The following is a 19,145-nucleotide window of genomic DNA, read 5'->3' as shown; positions in this document are numbered from 1 at the left end:
AAATGACATATTTGATTCCTCCGCGTACCACTAGAAGGAAGCCCAAGTACCACTAGTGGTACACGTACCATAGTTTGAGAACCACTGATATACTTCATTTTGTTCAGTGATCAAAAGCAGTAGCCTAAAGTATATTTGAGAAAAAGTGGAATTATATGTTAAAGTTGCCCTCAAATGATTAGCAAATTTTACAAGATATGGTAAAATATGTGATATAATCTGAATGGTTAAAGAGCATTTATCTATTTACAAAAGGTTAAAAATGTTAGCTTTTCTCCTTTCTTCAATTTATTAAAAATTAAACCTCATTTCATATTCAATGACAAGGCACAGGCTGAAGTGGATATGTATGTATATGCGCAGTGAAAATCCAATAGCAAAATAATTGCACTTTGCAATGAATAAAATACACGGATGTGCTGAACAAAGTCAAATGTTGTTTAAGAGAAAATACAGGGAAACATATTAAGAGTAAACAGCTTTAAGACTTCAGCCAAAGGCATCAACACATTCTTTTGTCTTTAAATTTCAACTTTACGTATAAACATTGCAGCACTTCAAAAGTGAGGTCATCGTGAGCAAAATAATTTGAACTGAGATGATAAACTTCTAAAGCAACATTGTGTTTTCAGTAATGATTATTTCACTATTATTTTCATACAGTTAAAAGGAAGAAACACATATCAATGTACACCTGATGTCCCTGGAACACTCCTCTAGCCTATTAAAAACATTTTTAAGAAAAAAGATGTCAGTGCCAGTAGGTATTGCACAAAGAAAAATGGTTCTTCTGACAGGGACAGTTTAAATCCGGCCTGCGTTACGTACTGATCCCACTCTCTTTCTTTTTACTCCATTGTCCTATATCCATCTCACCTGCACTATACAACATACTGTATAAGCCACTAAAGTATATTAATAAAAAATAGTTTGCCTATGAGGTGGATTTTGTGCTCTTTGGAGTGTGAAGTTAATCTATATATTCAGGTTATATGTGTATAATCTGCTTGTAGACTTGCATACCATTAAAACAATTGGACATGGGAAATGGCTTGAGGAAACAACTAGGGGTCATAAAAGAAGGGATGAAAAGAGAGTGGTAAAAGAGCCTGAGGTGTCTCAGGAAACAGATGTCAGAGGTGGAATTTGGGGTTAGGGGAGGGATCTTGTGTAATGTATGGAGAACAAAGGAAAATAATTGTTGTCAAAGTGTATTTAAACAGGCCAGGAGATTAGGGAGGCAGAATTTTTCAGACAGAGATGCTACTGGGGGTCTCCTGAAAGTTCTCCTTTGTTGTCGACAATAAAGTATATTCTTCTGATATTCATAACCTCCAGACTGAGTTTGATTTAGTAAGAGAAAAACCAAGAAAACCACTACACCTATTCTAGGGGAAAAAAATAGCAGTTCTCTCCATAAGCTAGCCAATTTTAGCCGACTTATTATTTTCAGTCCCACTTTAAGCAACGAGAAAGATTCTTTTGAAAAATATAATCTTAAGTGAAATAAAAATGTTATTATGCTTTCAATTAGACATTGTAAGATCCTATACACCTTCTTGTCTCATCTTTAAGTAATTTTGTAAATAAAATAAATGTTCAAACAAATAGAGGCTTTAAGTGCAGAGTACAAACACAAAATAACTATTTAAATAATAAAAAACACAGGCCAGTTTACTTGAAGATGTACTTAACAAACCAAAAAAAGTGTGTTTTTTGAAGCTTTTCTCATTGAAACAACAACATTTTCAAAACTGCCTAAAAATTCTGTATTGTGCATACCAGGCCAATAGTTGGCAATGTAGCACAATGCTATCATCAAAAGTCCTCTAGTCCGCCATTGTTGTTTAACTCGCTCAAAGATAAACTGCTTATGTATGATGTGAGCGTTTTCACAAAATTGCATTTTTTTAGTTTACACTGACATGATAATAGTATTGTTTTCACAAACCTCCACTCACTAACCGATTGTACTTTCAAGTATGCATTTTCAGGACCCCAAAAAGCTGCTGTCATGTAAATGAATGGCCAAAACGAGTTTATAGCTGAAAACTCCTAAAAATGCTGTTGTGTACTATATATTTCTTTTGAATTCACTTTATTTACCACTTTATTTATTCCCTCCCACCCTCTCTCCGATTCAATAACAAAATATTTGTAACTGCGGTGGTAAACCATTCTGCGCAGTTTAAACAAAGTAAAGAAATAAAAAGACTTGCCTTTTAGACATGTCCACAGATTACAACGCTTCAGATGATTGTCTGTATTGTCACACAGTCAATTATAGATGTTCACAGAACAGAAGTGTGAACACTTTATTGAGGACGTTTGGTATAATCGCTTACCAAAAAACAAACCTGAATCAGAGTAGCCATCAGAAATCAAAATCACAAGACCTCATTGAAACAGCATTATGGTACGTGTCCTTTGGAAACATTATTTCTCTAAACCAAAATACCATCTTTAAAAACAGCACAGCTTAATCACTACCTGCTCGTAAACTGTTACGTCTGTGATTTTAAACAATGGCTGAAGCCTCAGGGCGATGGTGTCTCATGGTTTTGTTAAAAGTCTCTCAGTATGTGTTTACACTGCACTTGTGGCTTCCTTGGTTTTGCTGGGAGGAACAGGGATAGGACGTCGCTTGCGTTTGGTTACCTTGCCGCTCTGCCCATTGACAATACCCTGAGCCACGCTCTCTATATCCTGCAAGCCAATATTAACGGCTTCTGCCAGCTCCTTTCTGGTCACAGATACAAACTGTGGGTCTTCAGCCAACGACTCCAGACCACCATCTCTCAGTGCCTGAGAATTCATGGCAAAATACAGATTAATCAAAGTTCAGAGGAAAGTCTGGAATGAATATGAAGAGGACATGCATATTGTTTACCTGCTGAATGAGTTTGTCGGTGGCTGGTGAGGCTTCTGCTGCTGATCTCTGGTTCTTTGATTCTTCACATGAGGGATTATAAGGGAACTGTGAGAGTCACATGCAAACAAATGAGTCAGAAAAGAAAATCAGTTGCTAAGCTTATTATAATGATGTGTTTTGTGTTCAAACCTGTGTAGAATTAGTCTTCACGTTGAAATCTGACAGCCGCCTGTCATTAACATTTGAGGCTCCGCCCACATACAAGCTGGAGTCTCCTATTGGTTGCACAAGAAAATAATGTCATTTAAACAATACTGTAGATCAGGGGTTCCCAAACTTTTTAGCTTGCGACCCCCAAATTAACATTTCCAGTGACTCGCGACCCCCACTATGATCAGAGGTGGGTTTTAAACATAAAAACATTGCACACAACGGTGCTCACACACCAATAGTAACTATACAAACAAGCATATTGACATTATTAATTTGTTTAATTTAATAATAACCTCACTTAATGAAAATAGTGAGAACAATGTTTACAGCGGCAGCACAGTGCCGCAGTGGGTAGCACAATTGCTTCACAGCAAGAAGGTCTCTGGTTCAAACCCTGGCTGGATCAGTTGGTGTTTCAGTGTGGAGTTTGCATGTTCTCCCTGTGTTCGCGTGGGTTTCCTCTGAGTGCTCCGGTTTCCCCCACAAGTCCAAAGACATGTGGTATAGGTGAATTGGGTTAGCTAAATTGTCTGTACTGTGTGTGAATGAGGGTGTATTGATGTTTTCTAGTAGGGAGTTGCAGCTGGAAGGGTATCCGCTGTGTAAAACATTTGCTCTATAAGTTGGTGGTTCATTCCGCTGTGGCGACCCTAGATTATTAAATGGACTTAACTGAAAATGTTTACAGCAAACAACCTGGAGATTATCCTCTATGTTCAGTTGTGACCTTTGTTTTTAATGTATGTGAGTGCCATAAAGGTGTCAATATTTAACTTTAAAATCAATCTGCTGCAATTTTCCCTATTGCCTTGTTAATCTAGCTTAATAACCCCAGGGGTCACAATCCAATGGAAAAATAATTGAAAGGCTGATGGCTTTTTTATTTGTATGTGTTTTTTTATGTAACTATTAAATATTATTTTTATCTCCTGTAGGTTGTAAATAAAATATTCTAATAGTCATTCTAATTGTTTAATAACATCTATATTATTTTTGGAAATCACCAAGCCACCCACCCCCCCTCCCACCCCAAATTTTTTTTGTAACATTACAAATATTTTACATATTAATTCATTCATTTATTCATTCATTTTCTTGTCGGCTTGGTCCCTTTATTAATCCGGGGTGGCCACAGCGGAATGAACTTATCCAGCAAGTTTTTATGCAGCAGATGCCTTTCCAGCCGCAACCCATCTCTGGGAAACACACACACACACCGGACTATTTAGCCTACCCAAATCACCTGTACCACATGTCTTTGGACTGTGGGGGAAACCGGAGCATCCGGAGGAAACCCACACGAACATGAACAGGGAGAACATGCAAACTCCACACAGAAACGCCAACTGAGCCAAGGATCGAATCAGCGACCTTCTTGCTGTGAGGCGAACGTGCTACCCACTGCGTCGCCACAAGTTAATTCAATACATTTTAAATTATTAAATTACATTTATTAATAGATTAACCTGGTTATTTACAATTGGAAAATCTTAAGCAACATAAATATCTCTAAATAATGTCATTTTTGATTAATTTAGCACACTCTTGGAGAATAATATGTTTGTTCTAAAAATATTATATTGTGGTATTTGTTTCACTTTCTTAATAACATTTAATACAACATAAAACAGTATAGTTAACTGTGTTACCAAACCATTAAGGTATAGAATAAAAAAATAAATAAACTGTATGGGTTCATAAAAGTACATTTTCTTAATTCAAAATTATTTTGTTAGTCCCTTAGTTTTTGACCTTTTTTCTTCTATCGCCCACTGTTTTTACTTACTTATGTCTTCATATGAATAGTTTCTGCTTGCTGACAGTGACTCGCTCTCAAATGTAAACCTGGATGACAAAAAAACAGCCTCATATGAGCATCATGACCCTTACAGATACACAAATAAGTACATTTTATTATAATTATGTGCTCACTCTTCAATGAAGTTAGCATTGTTATTGGTGTTGCTTGTTGTTGGCATGTTATCAGGGAAAAACTCTGTGTTTGGGAGGAAGACAGAGTCTGGAGGAGACCCTGCATCCTCCGGCCGATTCTCCGCAAACTGCAGGGGCCTCTGGCTGGTGACCTGTGTGGACAGAGGGCTGCTGGGCTCAGAGGAAAAGGGGTCCGCGTTGAGTCCAAAGAGACCACCTGTCCGCTGCATGAATGGAGAAACAGAGGCTGTAAATACAGATGTCTTTATCTACTTTCATGCTAAAGATGATTGGTCTCAGAGTACCCTGTAGATGCCCTCCTCTCCGCTCTCCATGGCTCGCTCCATCTCATCCTCTGCTATCAGGTCACCTGATATTGCCCTGTGCAGCTCTGGTGCCGCTTCCTCCTCGATGCTGCGCAAACCGGCCTACATAACAAGGTGAGAATAGAATTAAGAATATGTCTTGTTTTATTATTTGTAACCTAGCAAACTTTTTTAGTGAGGTATTTTAATCCTAAATTGATCTTTTATGGTAGACGTTTTTCATAAAGTGCACCTTAATCTCATCAGCGTTCTTCTTGGTGGGCCTGTAACCATATAACTCCTCCTGTCGCTGCATAAACTTGCGGAAATGTTCCTGAATCAGGAAGGTAGCGTAGAATTTTCCAACCGTGACTTCATCCTCTGTAGCCAATAGAATATTTACATCACAGTCAGAAATGTGCAAAATTTATATATATATTTTTTTTACTGTTAAAAAAAGTATATATTTTAAATTGATGTTTTGATATGAAACCAGTTCCACCATCCAACTTGACTAGACATGACTAGAATAATTGGTTATTTTAGAATGCTTGAGGTGATTCTGTAGAGAAGTGCAAGTTCATTAAATATAATATATATTTAGAGTATAGATAAATACAATACAAAGATACAAATCAAATAGTGATTTAAGTCTATTAATAGGAGCAGTCCAACAGTATTCAGGTATAGACATTAAATAATCCAATGTGAAATAACACTACATAGTCTTCACTGTATAAAATAAATGAAATTAATCTCAGATCAAACTACAAACTATCGTTTCTACAAATACAACAGCATTTTATTCTCATCATAGCTGTCTCACCTCCAATTGGTGGAATGACCTGGTCCAACAACTTCATACTGGTCCGTTTCCAGATCGACTTGATGATGGCTCTCAGCTCCTCATTGGCCTGCTCAAAGTTTCCTAACAGAAAGAAATTGTCCATTATTTTATATGCTCCAAAACAAACATCTAAATTTGATTTCCATTACACACCTTCAGTCTTGATTTTCAAAGCTGTTCTGACCAGAGCAAAAAGTGTGGCATTGAAGGTCACTGTGCCATCACTGTTTAGTGGCATGTTCATGGAAATCAGTCGCTGAGATGGAAGTTCACAAATACTGAATTAAAATCAACTCCATAACAACATATAGATTTAAAACGACATTTAATAAACAGGGAAAGACCCCGTAAAAAACATAATTTTCCATAAAATTTTACATTTAACAGAGCAAGGAAATTTTCACAGTATGTCTGATAATATTTTTTCCTCTGAAGAAAGTCTTATTTGTTTTATTCCAGCTAGAATATAAGCAGTTTTTTAATTTTTTAAAAGCCATTTTATGGTCAATATTATTAGCCCCTTTAAGCTATATATTTTTCGATAATCAACAGAACAAACCATCATTATACAATAATTTGCCTAATTACTCTAACCTGTCTAGTTAACCTAATTAACCTAGTTAAGCCTTTAAATGTCACTTTAAGCTGTATAGAAGTGTCTTGAAAAAATCTATTAAAATCTTATTTACTGTCATCATGGCAAAAATAAAACAAATCAGTTATTAGAAATGAGTTATTAAAACTATTATGTTTAGAAATTTGTTGAAAAAAATCTTCTCTCCGTTTAACAGAAATTGGGGGAAAAACTAAACAAGGGGCTAATATTTCAGAGGGTTAAATAATTCTGACTTCAACTGTATATAGACATAAAAATATGGTTACCAATCGTCCACATTTTAACAATATAGCCTCAACATAAACCCACACAATAATGTCGTCTTACCTTACAAGCTGCGTGATGTGGACAGAATTTACCAAAACCCAATGGTGGCTGAATCCTTCGCAGAAGAGTGACAACATCCAAATGTTTGATTCGCCCCCTTTGCAAGACCAGAAGACAATAAGTAAGTTTGTCTTAGGGAAAAGCTGGCCAATAAAAGAATAAGATGAAATTTGCATTGGATCCTCATGTGACTGAACTCACGTCGCTTCAGGGTCATACTCTCCCCAGATCTTCTTGAATTCATCCAGGTGATGCGGCCCAAGGATTGACCAATCATGGGTGAGGTAGTCAAAATTGTCCATTATGATAGCCACAAACAAGTTGATCACCTACCAGGAAGACAGTGATTTCAAAAGTGCTGGATATTGTATGCTAGCTATACCATGTACAATACAAGTCCCAGCTTAGGATAACTTTATATTTGAATGATTTTATAAATATATTTAAACTTTATATTACTTCTAAGAATCAACACCCAAAAGCACATTCATGAACATAATATCTATATCTAGTGTTAATCTGATATAATGGATAAACAGACAAAAATAAGGTAGATTAATACTCTTCTATAGAGCTGGAGTTGAGCTATATAATGTCTAGAACATTTTTATTTACATATTACCTGAAACAGTATAGAATAAAATTTAGATTTTAGCATTTAAAAATAGAAGTTATATTAAACTAGAAGATTTGAATTAAGTTCTGTACAAAATTCCAGTATGATAATGTATACCATAACACTCCAGTATACAAGAATCTCTGATAAACATCAATACAATCATATAATAATTTGAGAACCTCTCATTTGCTTACCAAAAATGCACACAGCATATAAAAGCTGAGGAAGTAACAGACAGCGATGCTGGAGCCGCAGGTATACTCCTCCCCAGGGCCGTAGTCTGATTTAGGGTCACAGAGCTTTCCGTACATTGAGGCCAGCATGATTTTAGGCCACTGCTCTCCAGTGGCAACCCTGTGCACACAAACAAAGATCAGTTCACTGATAATTCAACTAAAAATAGAGTTGCAACAACAGGTAAACAGTTGCGAAATTTTTGTAAAGAGTCACTTGAATTAGAGAACACACAAATCACAGATGTTTTCACTCACCGGAACAATAGCAAAACAGCTTGAGGGAAAGTTTGGAAGTTGTTGTTGCGGTTGATTTCTGTACCATCAACCAGTGCAATTTTACCAAACATCTATAGAGAGAAGAGAGGAGGAAAATTGGAAAAAGCTAATATAACAAGAACGAGAGAAACTACTGGACATTATCTCACCTGCATCCCTATGACAGCATAGATGAAGAAAAGCATGACTATGAGGAGACCCACATGAGGCAGAGCCTAATGGAGAAAACACAACATTTTATACATTGATTCTGTTTAAAATATGTGATAAACAAACCTAGGTAAATTCAGGGATGGGCAAAAATACATTAAAGATGTATTTTTAAAATAAAATACCAAATATCTCAATTTTAAGTATTTTAAAATAAACTACAAAATATATCAGCCTCAGATGTATAAATTTAAAATGCTGTATTTTTGTATTTTGAAAATACTACAAAATACTTTTACAAGGGAGGATCAATCCTTCACCATTAAACTGGCTTAGTGAAGAAAACAATGTTTGATAGCAACAGTGTTTCTCTGAGCAAGTTTGGGTCAGCTTCTGTCAACGCACTCACTTGATTTTAGTAAAGATTTTGTATAAATTTTATACAGAAACTATTGTCTTGAATATGATCCTTTTATTCACTAAAAATATTCAATGTATATATATATATATATATATATATATATATATATATATATATATATATATATATATATATATATATATATATATATATATATATATTTGCAATTGTACTATTCAATACACAATATAGAGCATACTGTACTGTACAATACTATTATTAATGTAATTACAATGTTATTACATAGTAATTATAACCAAACTAAAAAGGTTATAATTGCATATGTACTGCATATATTTATGAATAAATAACCAAATACTGTACATGAAAAATACAAAATTTAAGTTTATAAATATTACCTTGGATGTAAATACAATGTAATAGCAATGTAATTACAATGTAATGACGTAATAATTAGGTTGGAATTACCTATGTACTGTGTATATTTACATATGCACCTGTAAATAAAATACTGTACGTACAATATACAAGGAAATTTTTACATTTCTAAACATTATCTTGGATGTAACTACAATGTAACTACAATATAATTACATAGTATTTACCATGTAACAACGCAGTAATTGCACACAAGACAAAACTAGTATATTACCTTTGATGTAATTACAATGACATTACATCCAAAATTGAAGTTTGTAATTACATAAAACATGCAAACTTCTTGTAATTACAAGTATACAAAAACACGTTTGCATATATACATATTGACTTGGCTGTGACTACTGCATATTTACAATGTAACCACAATGTAATTACAATGTAATGACACAGCAGTAACATTCTAACAACATAATAACTACAATCAAGATAAAAGTTTGTAACTACATATTACAAGTGTATTGTGTATATTTACATAAATAATCATAAATACATTAATACTGTACATTAAGTATACAATGAAACAATTACATTTATAAATATCATCTTGGATTCAACTACTATATATTTACAATGTAATCACAATATAATGACAATGTAATTAACAGCAGTAATTGCACACACATACAAACATGTTTATAAGTCTAGATTAAAGTTGGTTATTACATATTACATACATATGTACTGTGCATATTTAAGTATAAATACACACTGTACATTAAATATTCATATTTTGTAAATCTTGGATGTAATTGCAATATAATTACAATGTAGCAACATAGTATTACATTCAAGATAAACGTTTGTAATTACATATTACGTGTGTACACAAATACTGTACATGAAATGTACAAAAACACATTTATAATACTATCAGATGTAGTTACAACATAGTATTTATAATGTTTTAATGTAATGACAATGTTTTTACTATGTTATAACAATGTTATTACTATGTCGTAATTACATCCAAATTAAAAATGTAAAATTGCATGTACTGCATATGTTTACATATAAATACACATGCTGTACATAAAATATACAAAACACATTTACAATACTATCAGATGTAGTTTCAATTTTAATACATAGTAATTACAATGTTATAACAATAAAACTACAATGTTATAACAATGTAATGACAATGGTATTACCATGGCGTAACAATGTTATTACATTGTAATTGTAATGACCTGACGTAGTAATTACATCCAGTTAAAAGTTTACATTGAAATGTACAAAAACACATTTATAACAGTATCAAATGTAGTTACAATGTTAACACATAGTAATTATAACGTTAAAAACTATGTAATCTAAATGCTATAATGTAATGACAAAGTAACTACATTGCTATAACAATGTATGACAATGTAATTGCACTGATATAACAATGTACTGACAATGATATTACTATGTTATAACAATGTTATTACCATGTTACAACAATGTTATTACTATATTGTAACAATGTTATTACTATGTCCTAACAATGTTATTATATAATAATTGTCCATCCAAAGTTTATAATTTCATATGCACTGCATGTTTACATATAAATACACATACTGTACATAAAATATAGAAAATCACATTTACAATCCTATCAGATGTAATTACAATGTTAATACAATGTAATTATAATGTTATAACAATGTATTTACAAGATTATAAAAATGTAATTATGTTTTTACATAATTTACACGCTGTTATAACAATGTTATTACTATGTTATAACAATGTTGTTACATAGTTATTGTAATGCAAAGTAAAATCATCCAAATTAAGTTTGCAATTGCATATATACTGCATATGTTGCATATAAATACAATATATACAATATATAAATACACAAATACTGTACATGAAATATACAAAACACATTTACCATACTAGCAAATGTAATGACAATGCTAAAACATGCTAATACATAGTAATTATAATGTTATAACAATAAAATTTCAATTGGCTAACAATGTTATAACATTGTAGTTACAATGTTGTAATAATGTTATTACATAGTATTTATAATGCAATGACATAGTAATTACATACAAACTAAAACTTTTTAATTATATATGTACTGCATATGTTAATGCATAAATACACAAATATTGTACAGGAAAAATACAAATAAACATTTAAGTATATAAATATTATCTTGGATGTACATACAATGTAGTAACAATGTAAAGACTTACTAAGTTTGTATTTACATATGTACTATGTATATTTATATACAACTATAAATAACCAAACACTGTACATGCAACATACGAAGAAACATTTTGTCCTTGTATGGTATCCCGCCGTGGGTGTGAAGACGCGCGAACAAAATGGCGACGGTTGGCCGTGCCTACTTGTGGCTTCTTTTGCGCTCTTCAGAAACCTATGGGTGACGTCACGGACACTACGTCCATATATTTTACAGTCTATGGTAATTAAATATTACATCTCAGGTGTAGATAACATGTTATAACAATGTAATTAAAATGTCATTACATCCTAAATCAAAGTTTGTAATTACACAGTGTTGAAATTATAAGGTTCTATCTGCGATCTAAATGATTTTAAGATATTGAGCTTCAAGGATTTGCATTACATATAGCAAACAATATGGGTGTAGTTTTCTGTTATACATTAACATGACAGAGACCCTAAATGTACTCTAAATGCAAATTATCAAAAATCTCTTAAATTTGCAAATTGGGGTAACATAAATGCAGATTGGACCTTCTAATCCTTAAGTTCTATCTGACAGATCAATAATTTGAAACATGACTTTTCAAGAAATACAATTAGTCTGCTTATTCATTTAATTAAAAAATGCTGTTGTAACAATATGTTGATGTTTGAGAAACTTAATTTTTTTATTTTATTTATTTATTTATTTTTGCTTTCTATAACCTTTAGTTGATGTTTTAGGATGAATATTTTACTTTTCTTGCTAAACATTTTGTCCAGTGCAGCTGTTAATTTTATGTAATCAACATGAATTATACACTTTATTTGAATTATTGAATTATATTTATTGAATTATATGCCCCATAAATTAAGTATTTGCCCTTCAAGGCAAATTTAAAGACTTTAAAAGAAAACAGAAAATGAGCAAATGAGTTTAATGAACACTGAAAAATGTTTCACTGATCATATATACACAAATGAAAAATTCACATTTTATATATTTTTTAATAACTTATCCTTTTTCAAACATGTCAAATGTAACATTTTATCTCAATGTCAATAATGGTTCTAACTTCTAAATGCATCACATTTGCACACATCTTTTCAGTTTCAGGTTTTTGCTCAATTTTGGCCACTTCTGATTTTAGACTAGGTTTGTTTCTTTTCTTTTTTTGCTGTACACGGAGCAGTCCGGTGGAATGTTAAAGTAGGCTGATCCTGATTGGCCTACGTGTGTACATTAGAAATGCTGATTGGCTCACAGAAAAAACCTTACAGAGCCAAGCTAGAGTTCAACTTTGTAGATAAAACCTTTTTTGTTTTTTAAATAAAAAGTCTTAAAATGTAAACAACTTACAAAAAACATCACACAATGTGAATAAGTTGTCATTTAATAAGAAGATGTGATTGACTCAGTTTTGACAAAAATCTCAGATATAATCTTATAATTCTATGGTGAAAAAATAAATATATATACTGGAGTATTATTCAATATTTTTGTTTCATACTTATTAACTATGTAAAGGTTTGTAATTAACTAAGAGCACTTGCACTTCAGCTACTGCCATTTAAAACAGCCAATAAAGATTTACAGGTATCACCACTGTAGGACTTTTTTTATGTTGTTTGTCTTATTTTCCTGTCGTATTTTGACTTGCACCTGTATCTACCCCTACCATCTGTCTGTTACTTTCTTTATATGTGATGCATCATTTCCATCCATACTCCAAGCATTGATCAACTTCTTCAGTATTCTTCAATTTTCTAGTCTTATCTCAAGCCTTGGCAAATAACTGAGAAAACCCTAATGTAGACATCTTACTAAATATTTTACAGTATTTTAAAAAATAAAATATTTTGATACACATTAACCAATTTTTATAAACTCTATCAAATACAAATTACAAAATACTGTTTTGTATTTAAAATACATATCTAAAACACTTGTATCATAAATACTGCCCATCCCTAGGTAAACGAAACAGTATAAATATATAAAAAAGTTATAACAAGGTATTAAGTAATATCATAAAAGTACAGTATTTATTAGAAATAGAAATCTATCTTTTGCGACATTAAAGATGCAGTAGGTGATTGTCTTCAGAAACATTTTTTGTTGTGCTTGTTGAAAGTCTCTACACATTCCAACAATACTGATTAAAGTAAATGATCTAAATGTATTTATATGTATTTTTATATTCTGGGTAAGACATAGGACTAAAAAATATGCATCCAATAAAAAACTATTGGGCCAATTAAAAAATAAAATAAAATACCATATACCTCAATTTTAAATGTGTTAATATGATCTACAAAATACATCAGCCACAAATGTATAAAAAATACTGTATTTTGTATTTTGAAAATACTACAAACTTCTTTTGCAAGGGAGCATGACATTTCTTCGCAAACCTTCCACCAATAAGGCTGTTGGATCAATCCTATCACCATTAAACTGACTTAGTGAAGTAAACAATGTTTGACAGCAGCAGCGTTTCACTGGACAAGTTTAAGTCAGCATCTCTGCCAACTCATTCACGTAACAGGCTCATTTTTATTGTGTGATTTCAGGAAGCGTGGCTATATACGGCAGGGGAGGAACTGTGTTTCTCTGGTTAGCATTTAGGCAGATCACCTATAGCAATTTTAAATGTTTAATTTATACTCCTGTGATAAACATTATGTACAAAAATGTTACTGATTTCTTCTTTGTTTCAATAAATGGCTCTGACCTGGAAGGACTTAATGAAGGTCCACAGCAGGTTCCTGATGCCCTCTGAGCGATTGAGCAGTTTAATGAGACGCAGCACACGGAAGAGACGGAAGAATGTGATGGACAATTTAACATTTTCTGCCTCCTATAATTGAGCAAAATTGTATGGGACACATTTAGTCCCACCTTATAAACACATTAAATATTAAACTCTGACTTTTTAGATGTTTAAAAAGAGTTTAACAAACCAGGCAAAGATGCTTACCGCAATTGCCTGCATCGGATCCACCTCCTGAAAAAAAAAAATAAAATAAATAAATAATAAATAATAAATAAATAAAAAATAAAAAAAATAAAAAATATATATATAATAAAATAAAATGTAATATATCAAAACACTTTAATGTGGCAGCATGTATAGTGCATATTTAAAAAAGGAATTCAAAAACTCAAAAGGATAAGGAAGCTTGTTTCAGTTATTAAATATTAAAAAGTACAATTGTGACAATTCTTAGTTACAATTCTGAGATATTTAATGTTTAATTAAATTAAATGTTGACACTAAACCCAACATTATTAATGGCTGTCTACTTTTATATCTAAAGTGTATAGTGTGTGTTTTCACAGCAGTCACATGCAGCGCAGAGTGATATTTACACTACAACCATGTAGACACCACAGTCCTCCACTGGCCTCCAGTGTTCTCTGATGAAAACAGAGAAATGAGAAGTCAAAATGAGGTATAATAGGTGTTAATACAGCGTAATAATAAGCTAAACGGCAATGCATCTTGAGGATCAGAGACAAACAGCATAATTATGGATCACACTTCCTAAAGTGGTTATAGACAATAAACAGTGCATCACATCACTCTTGGAGATGTGCAGCCTTGTGTATTAAGCCCAGAGTATACTTTTGTTTTTTCAACAGATGCATAGACATAGGCACTCAAAACATTTGCACACCAAAACGATTTTAACTTGAGTGGTTTAGTGATGTTGAAAACTAACCATACACAAAATTAAAGTTGGCATTTACATAATATTTCGGTGTATTCTGTGTATAGTTACAATGGATAAATAAATACACATATTCATACACATTTATAGACCATTATAGGGATGTAAACAAAAACAATGGCCCCATAGTATGTCCTGTTTTACGTTTTTAATTTCTATAGCTTCTGAGAATCCAAAAAGAGCCAAATATTTGTTTATAAGTTATAAGTTTATAAGTTGTTTACAAGTTATGATTGAATTGCCTCTTGTTACAGTTATGAAATAGTTTGAGAACAAGCAGGAAATGTTCATGGGCCAATAACAGGACCATGTTGAAATGGTCTATATTCATGTATATGTAAATGCTTAGATAAATGTCTATATATCTTTTTTAAAATATAGCAAAAAATATATAAATATTAATCTGTAAATGCATTTTTTTAAGTAAATGCTTGTATGTGTATGCATTTATATACACATATTAGATATATAACATATTATGTACATACAAACTTTTATTTTGCATGTGATTAGTAATGATAAATCTCTAAAAATGACTAGTAAAAAAGTTTTTGGGTAAAATTTACAAATTGTAATTATGTCATTTTATATATATATATATATATATATATATATATATATATATATATATATATATATATATATATATATATATATATATATATATATATATATAAAACTGTAAATATATTTTAATCCTCTAACACAAGATATTGTCAAGTTGGTTATCTTTAGTAGTTTGTTTTTTGTCCAATCTTTCATGTCTCTTTTCCAACAGAGTTGACATCAACTAAATACTTAAACAGCATAAAAAGTTCAAAGAGAATGTGGAAGACAATTGGCCGACAAGTGTACAGTCCTGATGACAAAACTGTACACCGACTGTAGCATGTGCATGAAACCGAAGTATACTTAGGGCTTTAAGCAGCTGTGAGAGATGGGAAGAGAGTGGTTCAGTAACACAAGTGAAATGAATCATGAAAGTGAGCCCATCAATGGCCACTGATGAGTGAAGTTGGTTGGTTGGATGAGAGGAAAACTGAGCTGGAGCTGATGAAATTGGTACCTCCTGTGCACTAATGCTGATATTGACTGCTTGCTGCGGTCTGTGCTTCATGTATCGCTAAATACAGGTTTAAAATACAAGCCATTGTTGGTGGGCATTTGTAAATGCTTTAGCCTTTGTAGAGGCATTTACAAAACAGAAATCACACTGGCAATATTTTTTTTATGTCAAACTGTCGTCGTACTCACATCAACCTCACTCAGGACCACATCAACGATACTGCCGATGACAATGACGAAATCAAACACATTCCAAGGGTCTCCAAAGTAGCCCTGTTTCATAACACACAGAACACCAACAATGTCATTATAAATAGAGATTATATAGAGAAGTTGATGTTTTGGAAGCTTGAGTACCTTTGCTTTGAACGCGATGAGTTTGACAATCATCTCACCAGTGAACAGAACCGTAAAGATGACGTTCAGATTGTCAGAGAGTTTGGTTATATAAAAAGGCTGGTTACAGTACTGGAATACAGGCGAAAGAGAAACAACAGATTAGTTACCAAATGCAGCCATTTTAAAGTGTCTTTGGACTGTAATGTATGACACTGCACTGACCAAAATACTCACAGAACGGGATTAAACTTTTCTTTGTTTGTGGTTATAAATTTTATATTATTTTTTAAAGGCTTTTTTAAATGATTTTTAAAAAAAAATTATGTGCCAATCAAATTATCTACTTGTAGGTGTACTTGTAAGTGAGAATCTTTTTAAAAAAAATTATCTATTTGAAAATGTCATTTGATATTAAAACAAATACTTCTAAAAAATGCAGAAAAATACATTTGCTAACAAATATTTAAATTCTATGTGACAGCTTCATTTTATTTTTCTAAGTATGGAAATTTACTATAAAATAAATCATGTAAACATCTAAATGTCTTACAGTTGAGCAAAAATGAATAAAAAATAAATAAATGCTGAAAATGATAACTTCAAAATGTCAGATAACTTTATGAAATCATTCTCTTTTTGTTGTTTTGTATTATTAGTATTATTATTATCAGTGAAAACAGTTGTGCTACTGAATATTTTGGTACAAACATAAACGTTTGAAATGTTTTGTAAAATGATATATGACTTTGCAATCAGTTTAATACATATTTGGTGGAAATTATTAATTTATTGAAAAACACTGTAAAAAAAATTGTTGAAAATGAATGAAGCAGTCATTTTATTGCTAACCTGCATTCCAAGACTCAGAGTATTGAGCATGATGAGAAAGAACATGAGATACTCAAAGTAGCAGGAAGTCACAAGGTACCACACACGGTACTGATGCGGGTTCTCCGGGATGTAGCATTTGAGGGGTCGTGCTTTCAGAGCATATTGCACACACTGACGCTGGTAAGAGAGAAAACAAGGAAAGATGGTTATGAAGACCTCAACCTCAGTTAGCAGCGCACTACTTAAGGCCAAGGGAAGTTTACTTGCACTACTCCTACTAACTCTGTTACACTCGCTTCCCTAAAGGCCCCAAAATTCTTCAAAATAAATTAAAGAAAGAACTGATATGATGTAATTTGTATTACAAAGTTTGTAATTTTGTGTTAACAGTTTGAAACAGTTCCTCATAGCAAACATTCTGGTTTCCTGTAAATTTCTCCATTGGTCTGTGGTGATTCTGGAACTTTGTTTGATGTGAGATTTTAGCCACCATGGTTGTTGTGTTTAGGGATATGCACAAACAGCGTGACAGATACTCTACTCCTGCATGCTGTCTGTGAAGGGGATCTATATTTGATTGTCATTTACTACATGTTCATTAGAAAAGTATGTTTTATATAGTATAAATGTGAGTAATATGAATGGAAATTGGACATACTTCGTTCACTATTTGTCATTATCACATTCCTATTCAGAAATTCCCTCACGTGGCATCATGGGATAGTGTATCATCCATTGGATGCGCACTACAGAATCTTGCCGGAAGTAGTAGGTCATCTGGGTATTTCTGGGTTACTATGAATTTGCACATACTTCTCGGCTCATATACTGTTTTTCACATACTATTTTAATAAGTACGGAACTATGCAATTTCAGCGTCTGCATTCAGCAGTGCAGGGGTGTCAGAATGTTCTAAAACTATTTACTGTCGCTTAGCCTTTTCACACGTCTTTTTACCCCCAAACTATTCTAATTATATCAGGGCTTTGAACCCCACTCTCATCCGGGTCACAGCACCAACTGAACTCTACTCGTTCTACTTGCACTCAACCAAAATAGATTTGAATGCCCCTCTCTGTCTTTAAAGCTGTTTGCATTAACAAGGACACTTAAGGAGTGAGGTTTACGTGCACTGCTCCTACAAGCTGGATAATTACATACAGATATCAGAGATTGACCATCTTATGGTAGTTACCTGGTTTTTATCCAGCTCACAGTTCTTGTACTCCTGCTCTCCTTGTCTTTGGAAAGTGACAATGACGAAGCCCACAAAAATATTCATCATAAAGAAGGCGATGATGATGATGTAGATGATGAAGAATATGGAGATTCCCACACGGTTATTGTACAGAGGGCCTGTGTCCACGTCATATGAGTCTATGGCCTTATATAGGATCCTGTGGCAGATGAATCAAAGTGATTTTAGTGTAACAAGATATAGTCACATGATCATATGAAGAAAGATGTTCGCACACTTACTCTGGCCATCCTTCAAATGTGGAGATAGTGAAAAGAGCCAGCATGCCATTTAGCACATTGTCAAAGTTGAAGTCGCTGTTGACCCATCTGCGCTGATGGATCTCTGTGTCGTGAAGGGAATTTTGCACATGCTTTAAAAATGTTCCCCTGAAAATAAAAAGCAAAGGTGATATTATGAATACACAAAGAGAAAATAAATAGACAAAAGCCAAATAAATGAGATAAAAAAATACTCACTGACACTGCTCTGCTGTTTTTTGCAGGGGGTCTGTACAGTAGAACAATGTACCCTAAATAAAAGT

At 32.7% G+C, this 19,145-nt stretch overlaps 1 protein-coding gene across 2 annotated transcripts in view; it reads right to left on the bottom strand.

Annotated features, from left to right (window-relative positions):
- Positions 1-2,294: 2,294 nt before the first annotated feature.
- Positions 2,295-19,145, bottom strand: part of cacna1sb (calcium voltage-gated channel subunit alpha1 Sb) — a 40,759-nt gene continuing 23,908 nt past the window's right edge. The window contains 23 exon segments of one of the 2 annotated variants that reach the window (NM_214726.1): positions 2,295-2,805; positions 2,891-2,977; positions 3,062-3,147; positions 4,872-4,930; positions 5,018-5,241; positions 5,323-5,445; positions 5,576-5,703; positions 6,149-6,250; positions 6,323-6,425; positions 7,113-7,209; positions 7,314-7,441; positions 7,926-8,085; positions 8,223-8,314; positions 8,393-8,458; positions 14,130-14,255; positions 14,376-14,402; positions 14,768-14,815; positions 16,384-16,467; positions 16,552-16,662; positions 17,383-17,541; positions 18,560-18,761; positions 18,844-18,990; positions 19,081-19,133. In NM_214726.1, the coding sequence (NP_999891.1) occupies positions 2,587-2,805; positions 2,891-2,977; positions 3,062-3,147; positions 4,872-4,930; positions 5,018-5,241; positions 5,323-5,445; positions 5,576-5,703; positions 6,149-6,250; positions 6,323-6,425; positions 7,113-7,209; positions 7,314-7,441; positions 7,926-8,085; positions 8,223-8,314; positions 8,393-8,458; positions 14,130-14,255; positions 14,376-14,402; positions 14,768-14,815; positions 16,384-16,467; positions 16,552-16,662; positions 17,383-17,541; positions 18,560-18,761; positions 18,844-18,990; positions 19,081-19,133 (2,631 nt within the window). In that variant the 3' untranslated portion in view covers positions 2,295-2,586. 2 annotated transcript variants of the gene reach the window in all.

The sequence above is a fragment of the Danio rerio genome, chromosome 8, assembly GCF_052040795.2.
Source record: "Danio rerio strain M-AB ecotype USA chromosome 8, GRCz13ab, whole genome shotgun sequence".
NCBI classification, from domain to species: Eukaryota; Metazoa; Chordata; class Actinopteri; order Cypriniformes; family Danionidae; genus Danio; species Danio rerio.
This window is presented reverse-complemented; position numbering and strand designations above follow the sequence as displayed.